The sequence below is a fragment of the Schistocerca piceifrons genome, chromosome 2 (assembly GCF_021461385.2).
Source record: "Schistocerca piceifrons isolate TAMUIC-IGC-003096 chromosome 2, iqSchPice1.1, whole genome shotgun sequence".
Taxonomy (NCBI): Eukaryota; Metazoa; Arthropoda; class Insecta; order Orthoptera; family Acrididae; genus Schistocerca; species Schistocerca piceifrons.
In genome coordinates, this window is record NC_060139.1 from 983,773,570 (window position 1) to 983,796,990 (window position 23,421).

Here is a 23,421-nt window from a genome sequence, read left to right on the forward strand (position 1 = left end):
TTGCAATTCCTTCTTTCGTCGCGGAACTAAAGTATTTATTCTATTATTCATCGTTTCTTCGCAATTGCCTTCCTTGTACCTCTGCTTTTCTTTTTTCAACTTCCTTGACTGCCCATTTTAGGGATGGCATTCCTCTTCAACTGAAAGTCCTAGTGAGCTATTCATTATCGCAGTATCTATCGCCTTAGAGTACTTGAAGCATATCTCTTCATTCGTTGCTACTTCTGTACCACACTTCTTAGCGCACTGATTGTTTCTGACTAGTCTCTTAAACTTCAGCCTGCTCGTCATCAGCATTAAACTGCGAGCTGAGTCTATATCTGCTGCTCGGTATGCGTTACAATCCGATATCTGATTTCGATATCTCCGCCTAACTATGATGTAATCTGAGACCTTCCTGTATCTCGGAATTTTCAAAGTATACCTCTTCCACATGTGACATTTGAACAGATTATTCATTGCTAGCATCTGAAATTTACAGCAAAAGTATTGTTGTTGATGTTGGAATGCCGTTGATTCTGATGGGAACAATCCTGTCGCTGAACTATTCACAGTAACTGTCTCTGCCCTGCATTCCTATTCACTAAGGATCCTATTCCCATTATACCATTTTTTGCTGCTATTGATATTACACTATACTCATCTGACCAGAAATCCTTGCCGTCTTTCCATTTCACTTCACTTATTCTCACTGTATACAGATTGATCCTTAGCGTTTCTAGGTTCCCTACCACGTTCAAATTTCTGCCATTCCACGGCTCGACTCGTACAACATTATCCTTTCGTTGGCCATTCAGTATTTTACTCACGGTCACCTCCCAATTGGCAGTCCCCATCCGAAGATCCGAATGGGAGACTAGACTAGAATCTTGCTCCAGTGGAGATACCATCATAAAACGTTTCAGTTACAGGCCACATGTCCCGTGGGTGCACATTATTTGTCTTCAGCGCGGTGGTTTCCATTGCCTTCTGCGTCCTCATCCTTTTAGAAGCTGTTTCTTGTCCCAAGGGTGAACCATCAATTAGAGCGGTTCACAAACAACAACTCAAGTACACATGTTATTCCAAAACGTTATCGTGGCCAGGAGGTGCTGGTGAAATAACACACACTGCTAAAGATACCTTCTCATTTTAAAAGACTTTCTCAATAATAAATTTTTAAGTCTGGTTTTTTAAAAAAAAAAACTATTTGAAAAACAATTTGCAATAGCTGATAAATTTTCTTTATGAAAAGGAGACTGCAAGGTATGACGTTAACAACTTCCCAATAATAAGATTTTAAACTTATCATATATCTAAGAGAAAAATTCCTTAGAAAACCTTTAAGTAGCTAGTTTGTACTAAAGTTAAAATAGTTGTCTCTTGCGAATTAAATAATTTATATTACACCCGTCAGTTGTTACAAGATAAATGTGAATAAGCCAGCACACAAATCTTCACATTAAAGGCAGTTCCCAAAAAAAGTTTTCCTTAGCTCAGTGAGGGAGTGACACGTGTAAAGGGGCCCAAATCACAATAGGCGGAATAGTTATTGGTGGTCTACAGGGCCACAGCAGATCAGCCCCAAAACTTGCATTACAGCCCACCATCTCCCCGAGTTAGCCAAAACCAGAAGATGTAGCAAGGGTGGTGCCTGTACAGACTCCGAACCACAGAGACACGCGACACCGACTCTGATTCACCCAATCGAGGTGTGAATGAAACGGCCCGACCAAGAAGCAATTCCCACATTCTCGCGGACAGGCAAACGAAAACTGTGGTGGGAAGACCCCCAACAAAACCACTGGTGAAGAAACTCATACATTTCAATAGAACTTGAAAAACCCCTTTTATATAACTAACTCTGTTACATGAAAACAGTACTCAACTTCTCACACTCCACCACAGCGCCGGGAACACGTTGCACTTCCTTATGCTCGTCAGAGCCAACCGCTGCCAATGGTTTCAACGGCCGATAAGAAGACATACGGTCCCACACGCTGATCTCCTGCACCAAGGCTTCTAATCTTCGTAAGCCACGTACATGCTGGTAAGGCAGACTTAGCCCCTGACAGCCAAGAGGTCGGGCTAAGCACGTGGCGAGCTGTTGACGACCCCCAACAACAGGGCCCCGTTCGCGCCACCACCTCTCTCGGTCACCGCCCAGTACGTACCCCTCGATCGTCACGCGACCGTACACTTGCTCCACCTCCCGCCATAAGGCGGTAGCCATCCAAACAGCGCGCCAAACCGAAAGCGCCACCGCAAACACTAGACGTGAAGCGAAAGCACTCCGCCTGGCGCGCTTTTCGAAGAGCCGGACACAACTACGGCTCAAAGGGCAACAGAGCGCCCTGAACCTCTGTACGCTCCTCCGCCCTCTATGACAAAGCCTTTGGCGGAATGAGGGTTGTCTTATGCCACAAGTCTTCGTCTGCCATTTCGATTACACGTCTCACGTTTTCTCTGGGCGTTGTGGATCAGTTCTAACCGGCACTTATCACTAAAGACAATTCTACTCGAGTCAATGAGATTCCAGATCGAAGACGTGTCTAAAGGCGGGCTGATATCCAGGGGTGATGGTTCGGGTGTCATTTCCTTTGGTTGTCATCCTCGGCACCCTTACAGCACAGCGGTACGTCGACGGCATTCTACGCCGCGTTTTGTTGCCCTCATGGCAAGCCATCCTGGATTTACATTCCAGCGAGATAATGCCCGCCCGAAAGGGTGAGAGTTTCTGCTGCTTGCCAAACTCTACCTTGGTCAGCTACCTCGCCGAATCTCTCCCCAGTTGAGAAACGTTTGGAGCATTATGGACAGAGGCCTCCAACCAGATCGGGATTCTGACGATCTAACGCGTCAACTGGACAGAATTTGAAGATTTTGCTTCCGTTGGGATCCACAGCCTCTAAGTGTTCAATAAAAGAATACACTGCACACTGTAGGCTGTATTGCGTTTTATTTAAATCATGGTGATAGCTAATTTTGGCCGTGAGCCATTATCAAACATTTCCCATGTCTCCAGAATGAGATTTTCACTCTGCAGCGGAGTGTGCGCTGATATGAAACTTCCTGGCAGATTAAAACTGTGTGCCCGACCGAGACTCGAACTCGGGACCTTTGCCTTTCGCGGGAAAGTGCTCTACCAACTGAGCTACCGAAGCACGACTCACGCCCGGTACTCACAGCTTTACTTCTGCCAGTACCTCGTCTCCTACCTTCCAAACTTTACAGAAGCTCTCCTGGAGAGCTTCTGTAAAGTTTGGAAGGTAGGAGACGAGGTACTGGCAGAAGTAAAGCTGTGAGTACCGGGCGTGAGTCGTGCTTCGGTAGCTCAGTTGGTAGAGCACTTGCCCGCGAAAGGCAAAGGTCCCGAGTTCGAGTCTCGGTCGGGCACACAGTTTTAATCTGCCAGGAAGTTTCATTTCCCATGTCAGTTATTACACATCGTGCTCAACACATTCTTTTATGTGACGGACACCATATGTAATTCACGACCTAAATTAGCTAATAGCACGATTTTAATAAAGCACAACACAGCCTACAACGGACAATTTATTCTTTTATTGAACAGAATTTGGCACAATATTCCTCAGAAGAACATCTAATAAGTCTGTCAATAACTGCTTGCATAAAGGCCAGATATGCACCAGCGTGTCTGTCATTTGATCAATTTGTGAACTTTTTTAAAAAAAAAAAAAAAAATCAGCCATCCAACTTTCTGAAGTTGTAATCATCTGTTTGTACATATACATCACAGCTACCGATTTCTGTCCCATTCAGAAAATTTCTTTTTTCGTGTACCGCTTTTTTCTTCCTTTCTTTCTTGGAGATTATATATGGAACGTCAAGTAAATACTACCGGTTATATGGGACTCCTCGTGGAACGTTATTTAGCATGCCTTCGACTTGAGTATTGTAATTAAATTGCAGGTGGTGAGTCGAATGGCTGATCTATGAATGAAAACAGACGTGAGTGTCTTTAAGGAACTGTGTTCGTGTGACATTCTCAGACCCTCGAAATTACAATGCGCCACGCTGATCGATCAATTTGAAAAAAGAAAGCAAGTTGAAGTAACGGGTAATTATGCGAATTTATAGTGAATTAGTGCGCTTAAAAGGTACTTGGCTGTGTTTTGGTAGCGTTGAGTGGTACGTTTAGAGGCATCTCGCCAACAGCAAGCTAAGGTTGTAATTTCAAAAAGATATATTCCCGTCCGAGTTCTACAAGTACTGTAATATACTGATTATTCCTTGCTACTGTAGTGTTACCTTGAAGCTGTGAGAAAGGAGGACAGGCGCTCCAACGCGCGGAAGCAGAGACGATGCTGAGGGCAGACGAAACTAGTAGAGACATTGTTACATGAAGTAAACCGTAAGAGGAGAGCCCTGCGAAAATGCAGGCGCCCCCAGACGCGGTCCCAGGGCGCCAGTTACTCTTCAAGGTTGGTTGGTTGGTTTGGGGAAGACCAGACAGCTTGGTCATCGGTCTCATCGGATTAGGGAAGGATGGGGAAGGAAGTCGGCCGTGCCCTTTCAGAGGAACCATCCCGGCATTTGCCTGGAATGATTTAGGGAAATCACGGAAAACCTAAATCAGGATGGCCGGACGCGGGATTGAACCGTCGTCCTTCCGAATGCGAGTCCAGTGTCTAACCACTGCGCCACCTCGCTCGGTACTCTTCAAGGAATTAACATGTAACTTCATATGTCGTCTAGACGCTGTGGTAGGTTGCCACCGTACAACTCTGTAACGAACAGACACGTGTTAGCGATAAAGCCTGCTTGATACCAGCCCTGAGAACAGCAACGTCAGTAGGCTCACAAGGGTTAGAAAGAGAGCGAAAGCGCCAAAGAACTGCTGACGTAGCAGTCCCTACTCCGGGGAGCCCGAGGGTCGGGGCTAAATGACGTATAACAATAATGTTGCAAGCCTTATTTGGCAGAGCAGTTACGTTTAGCTTTCAGCTGAATAATGTTAGCGCAACTGCATTAACATCCCCGCCTTAGGAGCAGTAGAGGGGACGTAACAAAACTGTCATTAGCAGGCGCCTGCAAGAGACCTGCGGGATTGGCTGGGTGGCTTAAGTCGGAAAAACAGTGCCCCGGAGCGACTCTTTAAAACCCCTAGATTCCGCATCTTGGCGGAGTTCTCAGTCAGACGATCTGGGCGCCGAATCCGCGTCCGTCGAATCCAGCCTCGGTCCAGCTCCTCGTAAGTCTGCTCTCTCACTTGGAATGCCTCAGTGAACAGTGTCACATTCACTATGTTTTGTTTTGCAACTAAGTTGTTGCCTTACGATGCTGCTAGTGTTTGCCACTGTGGTTAGCATCCAGTCCTGGGACTTCTGCACTGGCTTCTGTTGTAACAGTGTTATTCGTGTTTCTTCTAACCCTAGAACTAGCCTCCAGTGTATTAGTTAGTCCTATCTGGAGTAAACAACTATTCCAATACCCTGTTGTCCAAGAGTCTCCACAACGAGTTCCCTACAGAGTCTCACCACCTGCATTTCTAGTAAATGCCTGTACCAGCGTTGGCTCAGATAGATCCAGCGTTGGCTCAGATAGTTCCAAAGAAGAGCGGCGCGTTTCGTCACAGGGTTATTTGGTAACCGTGATAGCGTTACGGAGATGTTTAGCAAACTCAAGTGGCAGCCTCTGCAAGAGAGGCGCTCTGCATCGCGGCGTAGCTCGCTCGCCAGGTTTCGAGAGGGTGCGTTTCTGGATGAGGTATCGAATATATTGCTTCCACCTACTTATACCTGCCGAGGAGATCACGAATGTAAAATTAGAGAGATTCGAGCGCGCACGGAGGCTCTCAGACAGTCGTTCTTCCCGCGAACCATACGTGACTGGAACAGAAAAGGGAGGTAATGACAGTGGCACGTAAAGTGTCCTCCGCCACACACCGTTGGGTGGCTTGCGGAGTATAAATGTAGATGTAGATGTAGAAGAAAACGATTAAATGCCTTCACTGCGAATTGTCCTGCCTTCTGCTCTGTACCGCTCGGGAGCGCAGACTGACCAGCAACCCCTTTTCTCCCTCTCCCATCTATGTCAGGACACGACAGTACATCCTACTAGACGAATCAGACTGTTCACGCTTGGCCAGATTCCTGGTAAGGACGGAAAGGTAAGCCCTTGGACGGGCGTTATGCTACCTGCGGAAATCGTGAGGCGCATGCGCGAAGCTGAGCAAATGAGGAGCATCGCGTCGACGCAGCGTAAGACGGCATGCGGAGCAGGCGCTCAGGAATGCCGTCCGCCACCAGCACTCCCGTGATGCGTTCCTCCAGCTGTACTCCAGATCCCCCTTCTGCATTCCGCCAGCAGTTATCTGCGAGGAATGTGCACGGAATAGACGCTGGAGCGCGGATCATACGGGTAGCGCCAAATGTGGGACCACATGCGATGCATTCCACTGGCTCCTTCCCTCTTAGCGCCACTACAGGTGTGGTTTTTAATTAAAAACTACGCGCCCCGCAGAGGGAACTTTGGAGATCGGTGATTAAGCCGACGCACATATCTCCTATTCTACACACACGCAACTTTAATTTCTTCCTCAACAATGTACAATATTGTCCTAGAAATGAACTGAACATAAATTCATCCCCCCTTCTCACCTCTGCCACCTGTTTCTATCAAAGTTTTTGGGAAGTTTATGTTGATCATCAGTCCAGCGTCGGAACTGGTAATCGTCTCCCAAATATTCCCAATTGCGAACTGCTTCCGCCTATTACCATCCTACCGAGATTAAGTACTTGACCAAAAGTATTTGAAAGTACAATGAAATGAATACCCCTAGCTGCATACAGGCGTTGATATGTCAACGGGGACAGTTGAAAATGTGTGCCCCCACTGGGCTCGAACCCGAGGTCTACTGTTTACATGGCAGACGCTCTATCCATCTGAGCCACCGAGGACGCAGAGGACAGTGCGACTGCAGGAACGTATCTCTGGCACGCCTCCCGTGAGATCCACATTCCCAGCTTATTGTCCCGCACTATATTGGCTCTGAGCACTATGGGACTTAACATCTATGGTCATCAGTCCCCTAGAACTTAGAACTACTTAAACCTAACTAACCTAAGGACATCACACAACACCCAGCCATCACGAGGCAGAGAAAATCCCTGACCCCGCCGGGAATCGAACCCGGGAACCCGGGCGTGGGAAGCGAGAACGCGACCGCACGACCACGAGATGAGGGCCGCACTATATTCATAGTGCCCCTGCCCACTATACTCATTACACGCGGCTTTTTGCCGATTCCCGTAGGAGTTCGGGCACTGTTTGTGTATCCGCACAGAAGAAGATGATCAAATGGCCGGCAAGCCTTAACTATATATATATGAATATGGTATCTGTCCGAAAGAACATATACCATCGGTGAACATGCAACTCGTTAGAATGAAAGTACAATGAAATGAATACCCCTAGCTGCAATACAGGCGTTGATATAAGTCAACGGGGACAGTTGAAAATGTGTGCCCCCATCTTCTTCTGTGTGGATGGGCAAATAGTGCCCGAACTCTTACGGGAATCGGCAAAAAGCTGCGAGTAATGAGTATAATGGGCAGGGGCACTATGAATATAGTGCGGTACAATAAGTTCGGAATGTGGGTCTCACGGGAGGTGTGCCAGAGATACGTCCCTGCAGTCGCACTATCCTCTGTGTCCTCGGTGGCTCAGATGGATAGAGCGTCTGCATGTGAACTGGAGATCCCAGGTTCGAGTCGCGGTCGGGGCACACATTTTCAACTGTCCCCGTTGGCTTATTGATTTCATTGTACTTTCATTCTAACGAGCTGCATGGTCACCGATGGTGTCTGTTCTTTCGGACCATCTTCATATATACAAAAGTATTTGCCCGCCACTATGTAGCGTGAAATTGACCAGCAGCCATTATAAAAGGTGGCGGGGAGTACTGTGTTGTCAGTACAGAAGCACCAACAGCAGAATGGGTTAGTGATGAGAGCTTAATGACTCCGAACGTGGACTAAAATGTTCAAATGTGTGTGAAATCTTATGGGACTTAACTGCCAAGGTCATCAGTCGCTTAGCTTACATACTACTTAACCTAAATTATCCTACGGACAAACACACACACCCATGCCCGAGGGAGGACTCGAACCTCCGTCGGGACCAGCCACACAGTCCATGACTGCAGCGCCCCAGACCGCTCGGCTAATCCCGCGCGGCGAACGTGGACTAGTCACTGGACGTCAGCTAAGAACAGATCCATCAGGGAATGTTCAGCGCTTCTAAAACTGCCAAAGTTGGCAGTTGGTGATGTGACTGTGAAGTCAAAATGCGAAGGAACTATCACAGCTGAACCATAGCCAGGCAGATCTCATGTACTGAGAGACAGGGGCTGTCGATCATTAGAGAGTGTGGATGTAAAATGACGCACGAGATCAGCGGAAGGACTCACTCGTGAGTTCCAGAGCGTTACCAACAATCCAGCTAGCAAAGTGACGGAGCATATTGAGAGTTAAAAATAACTGGATACAATGGCCGAGCAGCTCTTGTTAAGTTACCCACTTCTTAAGTGACAATTGAAAGTGGTGTAAAGGGCGACACGATCGAACAGCGGATGAGTGGAAACGAGTGAATTAGAGCAATAAGTCTCTCTAAGTAAATCTGTTGGAAGGGTTTGGGTTCGGCGAATGGCTGGACAACGTTACCTAAATGTCGAACTATATGAACACAGTTTACAGCATAGTGTTTGTTGGGAACAGCCGAGGAACTGTTTGGAGGTGATGATCGTTGACATCAACATTATCATGTCACGCAGTATCTTTGATGCAGTTGTTTGTGGACAATAACCCCCCCCCCCCTCCCCCCCGAAATGCACTGGCCAGTGGGAATTTAGAAACGTCGATTTCGCTCCCAATCTCAACCTCAACATCACTACTCTATGGTTTCGGCTCTTGTGGAAGAATGAGCTGCTATTCTTCAACAGACGTTGAACACCTCACTGAAAGTGTCCCCAGCAGAGTCCGTCATACAGGTGAATGGTGGACACAACAGATATATATGTCCACTTATAGGTGTCCAGATACCTTTGAACAGATAGCGTATTCATGTGAAAAGAACAGATTTCTAGAAGGACCCTCTCAACTTTGATGAGTAGGGAATGAACGTCTCGAACAAAATAGAAACAAAAACGCTTCACACACTGATACTTGTAACTTTTTTCTTGACCATTGTTCAGAATTGTCCTAAATTTTCTTAAATGCTCTGTCTTCTTTCTAATATAATCCTAAGTCAGAATAAATTAAGAGTTGTTCATTAAATAAAACAATAAATTATCTATAATTTTCAATCCGATAGGGTGCGCAGCTGCTCTTATCAAGAGCTTTGCAGCGACTGTTCGAATGTAGCGTGCTTCTAAAACAGCGTGAACACCTCGAACTAATTTATAAGCATAACATGATGTCATAGGAGCAACGACGTATATGACATAATCTGTTACCAAAAAATCATCCATAAAATACTTGAAAATGGCCTAAGGACGAAACTGTACAAGCGCACAGGAAATAAAGAAAACGGCAGCTGAAAGCTTCAAAAAATCATTGAAAAACAAATTATCTATTCCTATAAGGCGGAAAACACGAAAAAGATATTCATAATTTTGATAATTTCAATTCTGCTCGTAAATAAATAATAACAGAATAGCGAAAGTGCAGGGCCGACTCGTCCTCGTTCGCACATGCGTCTCCAAGCAGTGGAGAGTGCATCGAGCTAGCTTAGCGGGGCAGAGCGGGTTTTCATTATCTGATCGCAGATTCCGCTTTGCCAAGCTCGCTCTGCGCTTAGTGAGGTTGTGACACCGTGTCTTAGGCTCGTTCGGTCTCCGAACACAGACGTAGCACATAGACATATGAACAGCACCTGTTGCTCTATATCCTTATGATACGTGTATATCCTTATGTTACGTATCCTTACTAGCTGTGTACCTGGCACTGCCCAGGTACGAATTTATTTCGATCTCCTATTAGCCCATCTCCTTCTTCCTCATGTTTTCTTCAGTCTCCTCCTTTCCCCCTTTCCCCTCTCCCCGTCAATTTCCTACTGCCCCTCCCTCTGTACATGTGCTTCTCTTGCCTCTCCATCTCTTCTGCCCTCCTCTCCATCTGTAAATCTTCTCAACTTCCCTTTCTCTCTCCGCTTCCACCTCCCCTCTCTCTGTTCACCACCATCTCCTTCTCTCTCTGCCCATCTCTACCTCCTTCCTGTCTCTGTCCATCTTCTGGTCTTTCATTTCTCTCTCCATCTCAAACTCTCTCCTCTCTTTGTCCATCTCCTCCTATTCCCTTTCTCCTCTTCCCCTCTCCCTCTCTTTCCATGTCCTCTCTCCCCCTTCCCTCTCCACGTTATGACTCCACCCCAACAGGAGATTTCTGAAATGAGATTTTCACTCTGCAGCGGAGTGTGCGCTGATATGAAACTTCCTGGCAGATTAAAACTGTGTGCCCGACCGAGACTCGAACTCGGGACCTTTGTATTTCGCGGGCAAGTGCTCTACCAACTGAGCTACCGAAGCACAACTCACGCCCGGTACTCACAGCTTACTGTGAGTACCGGGCGTGAGTCGTGCTTCGGTAGCTCAGTTGGTAGAGCACTTGCCCGCGAAAGGCAAAGGTCCCGAGTTCGAGTCTCGGTCAGGCACACAGTTTTAATCTGCCAGGAAGTTTCAGGAGATTTCTGGTTCTTACCCTCAAAGTATTTTTTTCCACATAGTAAGTAATACGTCCACGACATTGATTCAATTCGTTCCAGGGTTTTAGAAGCAGCTTTTTACCAGAGGCTTTAACCACGTACACACATGTCACATATATTTCACATTTTTCACACGTATTTCCACACGTACCTCATATGCATCTCTTGTGAATTTCGCCCCGCAGTTTCATTTTCACGCAGGTCAATGTTTATGACGTAATATAATCCGTACTGTGTGTCGTACAATGATATAACTTTGTAGGTACATCCAGTGGTATATGTGGATACTGTCTGCACAATGTCTTGTGAATGCTCTTAGTAATAAATAATGAATTAAAGCTGTATGCATCACGTGGCATATTTACATCTTGAACAGCGAAAACGTAGTAAGCGAATTTGTTATCCTTTCATTATTTTGTGGGTGTATGTCTGTTAGGAAAATTTCGTAAATATTGGAAATTAGGCGTAAAGTTTCCTGAAATGGCTAAGTGCTCTAGTTATTGAAAACTGGAGCAATGAAGTCTGGGTATTCGCGCGGTATGGGCTACATTTCTTTTCCTCCCAAACCCTATTGATAGGCAGGTTGCTCCTATCCCCACAGCGATTCTCTCCAGACGGTTTGGTTGGAATCGGTACAGTGGTTTAGAAGGAGATGTGGAACATACATACTCAAGTACATACATTATTATAATATATATGGCTTCGTCATACTTATTCCTCGCTCTTACGCCGTTTACGTGGCACAGGACTCAGTTGTACGCTCTCCGCTTCAACGCAAAAAATCTAACAAAAGACGGACAGGACGGGCTTGTGAATATTTGGCGGGACATGACCGTAAAAAGCCGGACATGTCAGGCTAACACAGAATACCCGCCCATCCTATTCTCGGTAGCAGCTTTATTTTTTTTTTTCGAGCCCGTAATTAAAGCTCTGTGACGACCACCTCGCTGGCGCAGACGCACAGTGCCGGTTCGATGTTCCTGAAGCTGTGGAATGCGCAGCCGGCCGGCAGACCGGCGGTGAGTGAGGCTCCCGCCCAGGGCTCAGCGAGCCGACAACTTCGGCGCTCCGCGTCAGAGCTACGTAGAATCGGTGCGTTCCTCTACGGCCCAATTAAATAGCGCAGTGCACAGCAGCCATCCGTCCTTCTGGCACAAAAGCTGCGCAGGCAGCATCAGGTGCTCCAGACAGCGCCGAACAGCAGAGCTGCGGCTGCCTTCTGCTGTGGCATCCCGCCAGGAACATTCTACTTGTTGTGGCTTCCCGTTAAGTTTGGCTCAGACGCCCACTGACAGCGGCTGGGAGACGCAATCCCAAGGGCCATCTGATACTATCGGCCAAGCTTGATCACAGTGCGTTGGATCACTTTCGTCAGTTTTTCGTGGGAACAAGGAAGTTAGAAATGGTGGGCTCCTTGTGGTTCCCAAGTCAAAAATGGCTCTGAGCACTATGGGACTCAACTGCTGAGGTCATTAGTCCCCTAGAACTTAGAACTAGTTAAACCTAACTAACCCAAGGACATCACAAACATCCATGCCCGAGGCAGGATTCGAACCTGCGACCGTAGCGGTCTTGCGGTTCCAGACTGCAGCGCCTTTAACCGCACGGCCACTTCGGCCGGCCGGTTCCCAAGTCGTGCAGCAACCGTAAACCATAAAACTACCAAATATGCAGCAACCAGTCGCAAAATCATGCAGAGGTCAAACACAAAGTAAGCAGAAGTCAAACATAAAGTGATACATCGAGAATTGAAAAAAAATGGCTCTGAGCACTATGGGACTGAACTGCTGAGGTCATTAGTCCCCTAGAACTTAGAACTAGTTAAACCTAACTAACCTAAGGACATCACAAACATCCATGTCCGAGGCAGGATTCGAACCTGCGACCGTAGCGGTCTGGCGGTTCCAGACTGCAGCGCCTTTAACCGCACGGCCACTTCGGCCGGCTCGAGAATTGACTATGACCACGAGAAACCATAAGGTGGCACTGCAAAGCAAACCACCCTCTATGCGAAAAGATACAGCTAAAATAAAAATGAGAGGAAGAAGCAAGAGTTATGACATACAAAGTGAGGTAAAATATAATGATATAACACTAAAATATTTACATGAAATGGATATATTGACAAAGATTTTGTCAACCACATAGTACAGTTATATACGCCAAAAAGCGACTGTACGAATTAGTAAAAAGGAACAAACATAGGTAAGGAGCACTACATCGAAAAAATTTTAAAAATTAAAAAAAAATTTGAATTATTTATCATGTTTTTATCCAAGAGCAAAAGTTAATCATAATGGCAAAACGTAAAACGGTGTTGGCATCCATCTAGTGTACAGTGAATGACATTCAGGAAGATCGCACTTTTTTGCGGCGGATGGTGCCACATTGCTGAATGCACATGAAATGTAAACTACGTTGAGATAAGAAAATTACGGACACGAACGAAACAAACGTATTAATGAAACAAGGACAAATGCAAAAATAAGGTGCTAGCACACTTCATACATGGGAAAATTAACACTGGCTCGATAGGATGAATTGAGAACTTCTAGGGGCTCTTATGGTGTGCCCGTATATCATGAGACATAAATCTACCCCATATGTCTGTTGGTGCAACCGACAAGGCAGCAAATGCCCAATTAATTTATTTTTCCATTTGGCTTTATTTCATTAATACGTTTCTTTCGTTCGTGTCCGTAATTTTGTTATCTCAACGTAGTTTACATTACATGTACATTCAGCAATGTGGCTCCATCTGCCAAAAAAAAGTCCGATTTTCCTGCATGTCATTAACTGTACGCTAGATGGATGCCAACACCGTTTTACGTTTTGCCATTATGATTAACTTTTGCTTTTGGATAAAAATATGATAAATAATTTAAAAATTTTTTAAAAAGTTTTTAAAATTTTTTCGATGGTGTGCTTCTCATCTCCGTTTGTTCCTTTTTACTAATTAGTACAATCGCTTTTTGGCGTATATAACTGCACTATGTGATTGACAAAATTTTTGTCAATATATCCATTTTATGTAAATATTTTGGTATTAAATAATTATATTTTACCTAACTTTGTATGTCATACCTCTTTCTTCTTCTCCTCATTTTTATTTTAGCTGTATCTTTTCGCATAGAGGGCGGGTTTGCTTTGCAGCGCCCAATTATGGTTTCTCGTTGTCATAGTCAATTCTCGATGTATCACTGTGTTTGACCTCTGCTTACTACTCAGGGCACATCGTTGAAAGGTAAATCTGTATGCTCATTTTAAATGATGAAATGCGCCCATATACATTTAATTGGTTTATGCTGCTTTATGTACATTTATTCATTTGGCCACTGTTATTAATTATTTTTATTATTGTATTTGTAGCACCGATGATGGCTGTTAATCAGTTGAAATCGATTTGCAAAAGTGAATAAATATGATTTTGCGACTGGTTGCTGCATACTTGGTAATTTTATTGTTTACGGTGGCTGCACGACTTGGGAACCACAAGGCGCCCACCATTTCTAACTTCCTTGTTCCCGCGAAAAACTGACGAAAGTGGTCCAACGCACTGTGATCAAGCTTGCCCGACGGTATCAGATGGCCCTGGGGATTGCGTCTCGCAGCCGCTGTGAGTGGCCGTCTGAGCCCAACTGAACGGGAAGCCACAACTAGTAGAATGTTCCCGGCGGGATGCCACAGCAGAAGGTAGCCACAGCTCTGCTGTTCGGCGCTGTCTGGAGCACCTGGTGTAAGGTTGGTTGGTTGGTTGGGGGAAGAGACCAAACTGCGAGGTCATCGGACTCATCGGATTAGGGAAGGATGGGGAAGGAAGTCGGCCGTGCCCTGTCAAAGGAACCATCCCGGCATTTGCCTGGAGCTATTTAGGGAAATCACGGAAAACCTAAATCAGGATGGCCGGACGCCGGATTGAACCGTCGTCCTCCCGAATGCGAGTCCAGTGTGCTAACCACTGCGCCACCTCGCTCGGTTTGGTGTAAGGAGCGTAAACATTGGACGATTGAATAGTGGAAAAACGGCACACAATGTGGTGATACGATGGCAGGCTGTGGGTATGGCGAATGCCCTTTGAACGTCATCTGCCAGCGTGTGTAGTGCCAACAGTAAAATTCGGAGGCAGTGGTGTTACGGTGTGGCCGTGTTTTTCATGGAGGGCGCTTGCACCCCTTGTTGTTTTGCGTGGCACTATCACAGCACAGGCTTAAATTGATGTTTTAAGCACATTCTGGCTTCCCACTGTTGAAGAACAATTCGGGGATGGGACTGCATCTTTCAACACGATCGTGCACCTGTTCATAATGCACGGCCTGTTGTGGAGTGGTTACGCGACAGTAACATCCCTGCACAGAGTCCTGATCTGAATCCTACAGGACACCTCTGGGATGTTTTGGAACGCAGTCTTTGTGCCAGGCCTCAACGACCGACATCGACACCTCTCGTCAGTGCAGCACAACGTGAAGACTCCGCTGCCTTTTCCCAAGAAACTGAACGAGTGCGAGTAGAAGCTGTCATCAAGGCTGATGGATCATTATTAAGGGCAACCAACATGCAGATCACCTGGTGAAAATGTAGTAGTGTCTTATTCCCACCAACATACCCCCACTATTTTCATAGCACTGTGCCATGTCGAGCAGTACGTCTGGATTGCCCGTGGCCAGAGTCATGCTTGGCAGCTGGTCGTGATTGCACCGACAGAGGTATACTCCAAGCGAAAGCCATTTTGATTCTAAGTACGATCAGTGAGCGTGATTGGATTGTTTTATTGTACAGAAGGTGAGCATGTTTTGTGGAACTAAGCTTTTTATAAAGGAAGAAAGGGAAAATAAAAGACGAAAGACGCCTAAATCACAAAAAGACCCAAAACCATCCATAGGGAACAGAATATGTATTTACCACAAACGAAGAAGAAACACCTACAACAAGAAATATGACAAGACCAGAAATGGAAACGCATATAAACGAAGAATGATGGAGGAAAGTTATCCATAGAAGAGAGAGGCGACCAGCTAAGCAAAATGAGACATTGACTGGTGCTGATTCACGAGACGCAAATCTACAAGCAGCAGATCCGATGGTGTGGCTCTACGTAGGAGGGCTGGTACCTGAGAGAATACTGGATTCAATAGAGCAATTTCCGAATAAGAAGGGGATCAGAAGAGACGTAATATATGATGAACTGGCAGGCAACAGTAATACGAAGTCCCTTAAAGTAGGCATCCCCTTTCACAAGCTGGAATTGGTGAAGAAAGGTGAATTCTGGCTAGCAGGAATCACTGCCATACGCTTTCGATTCCCTCGTTTTCTTTCCCAGAAAACTTTGCTAAACAGTGTTTCTGACAGAAACAGTATGTTGTGCTTTCTGTACTTGCTGAGGAGAGTGCAGAATTGTTCCCTTTCGAGATGCTAAACGAGATTCTCGAGCAATTGGCTGTTCACCTCGAGATTCCCGAGTGAGTGAAATTTCCATTCCTAAATGGGACTGACCAACGATCTATCCTGATGGATAACTAGGTAAACAAACGACAAAAAAATGGAAGCAGAAACTCACGGTGGTCGTAGCTCCAGTCTCGGGGTCGACGTATTCGGCTGTCTGCTTCGGCATGTCAACCCATTGGTGAGCGAACGCAATGGGACCGGTCACCTCCCTGGCATTCGAAGAACGCCACAGCTCCTGTAAACACCAAACACAAATGGTGACGGTTCACACTCAGCAGTGCCTAAAATCTACAAATTTTGGTTGCAGGACCAACAAATCTTGCGCAGTTTGGTCTGAAGATCGATAGTTACGCTTTACACTGAGAACAGTGTAGTCCTGATCTGCCGCTGCAATTTAAATTACGAACTGCATTCAAATATAACGAGAATTTTTTTAAGTGTTTTTAATTATTCATCAACGTCAGTGTTATCCCCTTCAAAATAGACCCCATAAGTTATTGTTGAAATTCCATCTTTAGGATAGCTTTAAGGCTTTCACCGCATTTAATACTATGTACTTTTGTAAAATCGAGGACCCATTAACGTAAAACTACACATGTTACCATGTCTGGCGAATATGAATGGTGAGGCATCATTCTTTTCGGCCAAAAATTCACGAACAATCTCCGCAGTGTGAACAGGTGCATTATCGTGGTGCAAAAGCAATGAACTATTTCGACTTCTGCAAGAAGATTTTAGTCTACTGTTGCTGCTCCAGGGATGTACAAAAATCTGTAATCATTCATAAACCCCTTGTTTACTAATAGCAGACTCGCCATGAGCAATATTTAATATTTCTGAAGCTTTACCGCATTTTATTCTGGGCGAATTTCCAAATTTAGAACAAATTCTCTGATCCATTTTTCTGTAAAATAAATAATCGGCGATACCACAAAGCACATGAAACTTATTACCAGCTGACAACAGCCTTAATGTCCGATAAACTCTGCACAGATACCTTCAAGACAGGTTTACAGACGCAAAAGCGAAGAAATCGTACGAAATAGGACACCCGAAATAACAAAAAATCACATCTCTTGTATTAGAAGTATAAGTCTCGAAGCGACAGGTTATTTGTGCACTGCTACATAATTCGTGGTGTTGCACCAGCAGGTAATTTACGCTCATTTCGAGTTGTTCAATACGAGACGTTATGGGATTAAGACGAACTGTTTGTTATGCACAAGTTTTATATAAATGCAGCTACTATTTGAGCTATATCTGTCAGTTTGGGTAGACGATTAGTAGGTGTGTTAGCAGGAAACATCACATTTAACTACTAAAACCCTTGTAGGATCATTTATAAAAGTTATGAACAGAAGCAGAACGGGTATCAAATATTGTGTGACCTCCCCATCCTCGCCATCCCCACTCACATTCTTGTATTCCCCCATTCCGATATTAGTTCATTCGTGAGACTATCTTACAAAAATGTCACTATTTCGTCATTCTTTACTTCATTTCACTACCAAAGGGTGGGATCCTAATTATACACTGATACAGTGGACCTAACATGTGTTCAGACATCTCAGCCGCATTACCATCACTGGAAGACCATTTATGTATGTTAAGAACAAGAGTGGACCCAGCACTGAATAAAATAAGGGAGCATATGCTACATTCACCATTCTGGCTTTACTTGCATTCCTGCGACAAATTACAGACATTTCAACGAATTTTCTGATTGACTGATACTGATTCGCATGACAATGTCAGCTTTATTATACACATTTCTACTTCACATGATTACCAAATCACTGGATCCCAAGTATATGGTAATTCACTATGTCTCTTAATATGAGTTCAGCCAGCTCAGTACTATCCCCATTAAAATCACTGAAAAATCATTTATATACGTTAAGAACAGAGTGGACCAAGGATGATACATTGTGGGACCCATATAATATATTCTCCCAGACTAAGGTTGTTTTTATAATAGACACACAGGAATGTCCAAAGTATCACAAATGATGATATCTGGCACCTAAGTGAAAACAGTTCTTAGCCCATTCGTTCATTAATTATTACTTGTATTCACATCAGTGGCACTTTAATTTAATCCCATTCTATTTCAGTTGGTAACCAAGTAAGGGGGGGGGGCTCATTTTTACAGCGATACAGTGGGTCAAACACGTATTCAGTTAGGTTAGTACCACCCCAACTGAAGTCAGAAAGATCATATATTTAGAGAAAGAATAGAAGGGGACCCAACACTGAACCTTGTGGGCTCCACATGTTATATTCCTCGCTCTTAGCTTAATTTAATACCTGTGACACAATCTGTCAAAAGTGGCGTTAGGAACAGAACCGTGCAAACAGATCAAGGGAACTTCACATGCAACATCGTATGCTGATTAATTTCTACAAACATGCAAATGTATGTCACTTTCATTGCACCTCTTTGTGCTCCATTTGAATATCGAGTCGGTGAATCCCAAGAGGATGGTGACACGAGAGATCTGTAACGTTAACTCAACCATGTACACGGTGGTACTTGGAGGACTGAGGACACTCACAGAAGCCTTGCCGGCGAGTCGCTTGGCGACGATGCGGGTGCTGTCGAACATGTCGGTGCCGGGCCCAGGCGAGTAGCAGTGCTCCTGGCGGCCGTCGGGCGCCCTGGCGCAGGTGCTGGACAGCGGGTCGCAGCTGCGGCCCGTCTCCTTGCAGCGAGGGCCCGCCGTGTTGGGCGACACGTCGCCCAGGTTGCTCGACGAGAAAGCCGAGATGAACGGGCCCTGCAAACCAGCGCCTCTTCATGGTCTCAAATGTTACAACTAAAGCACAGCATAAAAAAGCACTACATGCACTCTGAAAAATATAAAAGTTAGTAAAGGAAAGTTTGTCTCAATCCTAAGATTACCATCAACACAACGATGTTTTACCAAGTACGGCCCCATTATAGGTGAAATATTACCCACAACTTACTCCAAACATTGACCTGAATTACCCAAAATGTTATAGCGTGTTTAACTAAGAACCATGAATATAAAGAGTAAAATGTTTCACCTTCTTGGGTCCCAGAATCGAAACCAACAAAAGACAAATAATAACCTATATTTGCCAGAAAACAACGAAAATTTTCAAGTACATTATCATTTAGGGCCATAAAATGATGGTCTGCAGAGAGCACCATTCCTAAAATATTCTAAGAAATGTTAGGCGACAAATGTTCAGTTTACACTAACTGATCAAACATATCTGCCCATCTATTAATAATTAACTGGATGTGTCCACATTTTGCCTATATGATGGCTTGAACTCTGTTGGGGACACTTTCTGCGAAGTGTCTGAATGTCTGTGGAATGATGCTTCCTCAAGACACAAAATCAGAGAGGGTAGTAATGTTGGAGGCTGGAGTCCACAGCGAAGTCGGCATTCTAATTCATCCCAAAGGTGTTCCATTGGGTTTAGGTCAGGACTCCAGGGACGCTAATTCATTTCAGAAATGTTATTGTCCACAAATCGTGCTCTATGACAGGTTACATTTCCAATACTTATACAAACAATCGTCGGGTCCAAATAGTCTACTATATGCAATACACAATTCCGCAATGTGTGTTCATATCCTTCCCCATTTACTGTTTTCTTAAGCGCAATAATGGGACTATACCATAATGAAGAGAAAAACGCCCATACCATAACACTACCTGCTCCGTACTTTACAGTTGTCACGGCACATGACGCTGACAAAGTTCTCCTATCATCCGCCAAAGCCAAATCCTTTCAACGGATTGCTGTAGGGTATAGTATAATAGCTGGCAAACACTTTGGGTCGCGTCTTTTGATTTACTCATCTTTAATTATGGAAATGAAGGTGAGTTGAATTAGTTCAATGGGAGTCATGTTACCGCAGCTATTTTAAGAGCTATTTCAGTTCTTCTTCTTAAACTACCACGGTAATGAGTATATCAGTTTCCTTCATGGACGAGCTTTGGAAGGGAGGAGTGCTGTGAATATGAGACAGGCAACTTGTAGCGAGGCCCGGCGAAACGAACAATGGGGAGAAATAGAGCAGGTATAGTGTCCTCGACATGTCGGGAGGTGAAAGTTACTTCGCTGACGTTGAACAGTTGGAGAGGCCATTATCCAGTTTTTAGTACGGCCTGCGAGGTCGCTGGGCTGAAAAGCTTTTGTTCTACAAGACTGCACTCTGTCAGCGGACGGTAGAAGCTAGAAGCTTGTTAAAGGAAATACTTGAGCAAATAACCATCTCCTGGCCTCCCTAAAACAGCGCTGAACTACTCAACGTTCAGAAGCTGAAGCAAAGTCGGCGACTAACCTCGGGAACAGTTTTTTAACATTTACACAGGAGCTGTAATGCGAGGCTAGCTGGTGGCTGCATGAGCACCAATTGGCGTGTTAGCAACACTTTGCGATCGTTTTTTAGAAAAGAGGGGAAGAAATTCAATTAATTAGCTTGTTGACTTTTCGCCGCTTCTTAGCGCAGTATTTCTTCAAAGAAACAGTTACCCATTGGCAGGCTGTACTGACTATTGACTGATGGACGTGTTTTTTTTTTGGAGGGGGGGGGGGGTAAAGGAGGAATCTGCTTTTCAGAGACTTATAAAATAAGCGTACTAGGTGCAGACAAGTCGCGGACAGTGGACAGTGGTAAGGGTTGTGGCTGCGCTCTTGAGTGGCAGAGCAGTTTGTAGCACTGAACTTCAGCCTAGGGAGTCATGGTGTCTCCACTCTACCCACATTACACTGACGGTTGCGGTAAGTGTTGCTTCTCTCCGCCCGAACAGGTCATGAAGGCCCAACGATACCGACCGGCCGCTGTGTCATTCTCAACCAACAGGCGTCACTGGATGCAGACATGGAAGGGCATGTGGTCAGCACACCGCTCTCCCCACCGTATGTCAGTTTACGAGACCGGAGCCGCCACTTCTCAGTCGAGCAGATCCTCAGTTTGCCTCACAAGGGCTGAGTGCAACCCGCCTGCATACAGCGCTCGGTAGACCAGATGGTCACCCATCACCGAATGGTCGCCCATCCAAGGGCTAACCCAGCTCGACAGCGCTTAACTTCTGTGATCTGACGAGAACCGGTGTTACCACTGCGGCAAGCCCTTTGGCAAGTGTTGCTTACAGATCTGATATATTAGGAGAGGCGAGAGTATTGTAGTTAAGATTCTAGATACGTTCCACTGTTTCATATTACACAGTGCTTCCACAGATCTTTGGGAATCTGTTCTTACTGTAAACAAAGACGCACTTTGATCGTCATAGTCAAGCTGCAAATCAGTTTATAGTCAGATACACGATTATTAGGCAACACCAGTCCATTTTAATGCTTTAAAACTCCAGTTGTCTTTTGTAATAAATTGTCGAGTATACATAAACCTTGAGATTATCATCATATTCTATTTCTTTTAATCACAAATATTACGTCGATCGCCCCTCCTTCAGATTTACTGTTAGAGCCTAAATCAATGAGAGGGTTAGTAAATCGACTGCGTACATTAAATTCAACACTGAACGTCAAGGATGTGCCTGATTCATGATTAATTAAGAATGAGTGAAATTTCGCTTTCAATCAAGAGTTATTTGAACAGCAGACGTTACATTTCAGATCCGTTACGACCCTAACATACCCCCATAAGAAAAAATCGCAGGGGGTAAGATCAAGACTTCTTAGAGGCCAGTGATGAAGTGCTCTGTCACGGGCTGCCTGGCGGCCGATCCATCGCCTCGGGTAGTTGACGTTCAGGTAGTTACGGACAGATAAGTGCCAATGTGGTTGATTGTGGAATTTGCAGCTCTCTGCTAGCTCTGCGAGTCGATTTTCCTGGGCTGCGAACAAATGCTTGCTGGATGCGTGCTACATTTTCATCACTCGTTCTCGGCCGTCCAAAACTTTTCCCTTTGCACAAACACTGTAAACTGTTTATACCAACGTTTAATACACCACCTATCAGGAGGTTTAACACCATACTTCGTTCGAAATGCACAACTGTCGTCGATTCACTTCTGCCGTACTCAATAACAAAAAATGGCTCTGAGCACTATGGGACTTAACATCGGAAGTCATCAGTCCCCTAGAACTTAGAACTACTTAAACCTAACTAACCTAAGGACATCACACAACACCCAGTTATCACGAGGCAGAGAAAATCCCTGACCCCGCAGGGGAATCGAACCCGGGAACCCGGGCGTGGGAAGCGAGAACGCTAACGCACGACCACGAGCTGCGGACACTCAATAACACAAAAGCTTTCTGTTGAGTGGTCGCCATCTTAGCATCAACTGACGCTGACGCCTAGTCAACAGCGCCTCAAGCGAACAAATGTACAACTAAATGAAACTTTATAGCTCCCTTAATTCGCCAACAGATAGTGCTTAGCTCTGCCTTTTGTCGTTGCAGAGTTTTAAATTCCTAAAGTTGTGGTATTCTTTTTGAATCACCCTGTATATTTGTCCAATGAAGACCCGTTTATCATCTGCATTTCTTCTTGGTGTAGTAATTTTAATGGCCAGTAGTGTACTTTTTCGATAAGGTACTAGATCATTTGCGTCATGCGTTCAATATTAAGTAAATAACTTAGTGAAAGAACTGCTAATTGAAAAGGGACAATATAGGTATTTCTTACTAAACAGAATAATTAACATTAGCGGCTGCTGTTTCTCCTTCCTTCCAGAACCCACGTGACAGGTATTATTACAACCGTGAGCGTTGGACTACAGGAGTACAAAGTGAGTTATTCACGACCGCAAGCGTGTTCCTGTAGGTGGTCCCTCATTCCGCTGTTATTTGCCGGCCGTCTCTCGAGGAATTTCAGGCACTTTTTCTGTTGTTTTTGCTGCTAAAGGCGCTAGAAGGAGATTTACAGGTATTTCGGGAACCTCTTGATCGATTCGTGGTTGAGTGAAGTTGGAGAAGAGGGAAGTTTTAGTGGGAAGACTAAACTCGAATTACCGCAGGCGCCAGGGACAAAAGCCTTTGTGACATAGTTGTCGAAGAACTTCCTGAACGCAAGAGAGGCTACCTCTGCGGAGATAATTACGACATCGTGCAAACACGCAAAAGGGCGCCTCAAAAAGCAACAATACTTAGAAAATCCTTTTTGTTAATACTGAAATTCGCCAAAAGCCGTGCAGTTGAAATGTTATTATAATTTGTTTCCACTACCAGTTTCCGCATTCCATTATTCCATCTTCAGGCGTAATAAAATAAAATAACATCTCAATTTCACCGTTGTTGGCGAATTGCATTGATAAAGAGCAGCTGTCC

At 45.0% G+C, this 23,421-nt stretch overlaps 1 protein-coding gene across 2 annotated transcripts in view; it reads right to left on the minus strand.

Moving 5' to 3' along the window:
- Positions 1-23,421, minus strand: part of LOC124775058 (neutral ceramidase-like) — a 486,227-nt gene that overhangs the window by 79,709 nt on the left and 383,097 nt on the right. For both annotated transcript variants that reach the window (XM_047249851.1, XM_047249852.1), the window contains 2 exons: positions 18,702-18,923; positions 16,259-16,381 (listed from right to left, as the gene is read on the minus strand). In XM_047249851.1, coding sequence (XP_047105807.1) covers positions 16,259-16,381; positions 18,702-18,923 — 345 coding nt within the window. The remainder of the gene's footprint in view (positions 1-16,258; positions 16,382-18,701; positions 18,924-23,421) is intronic.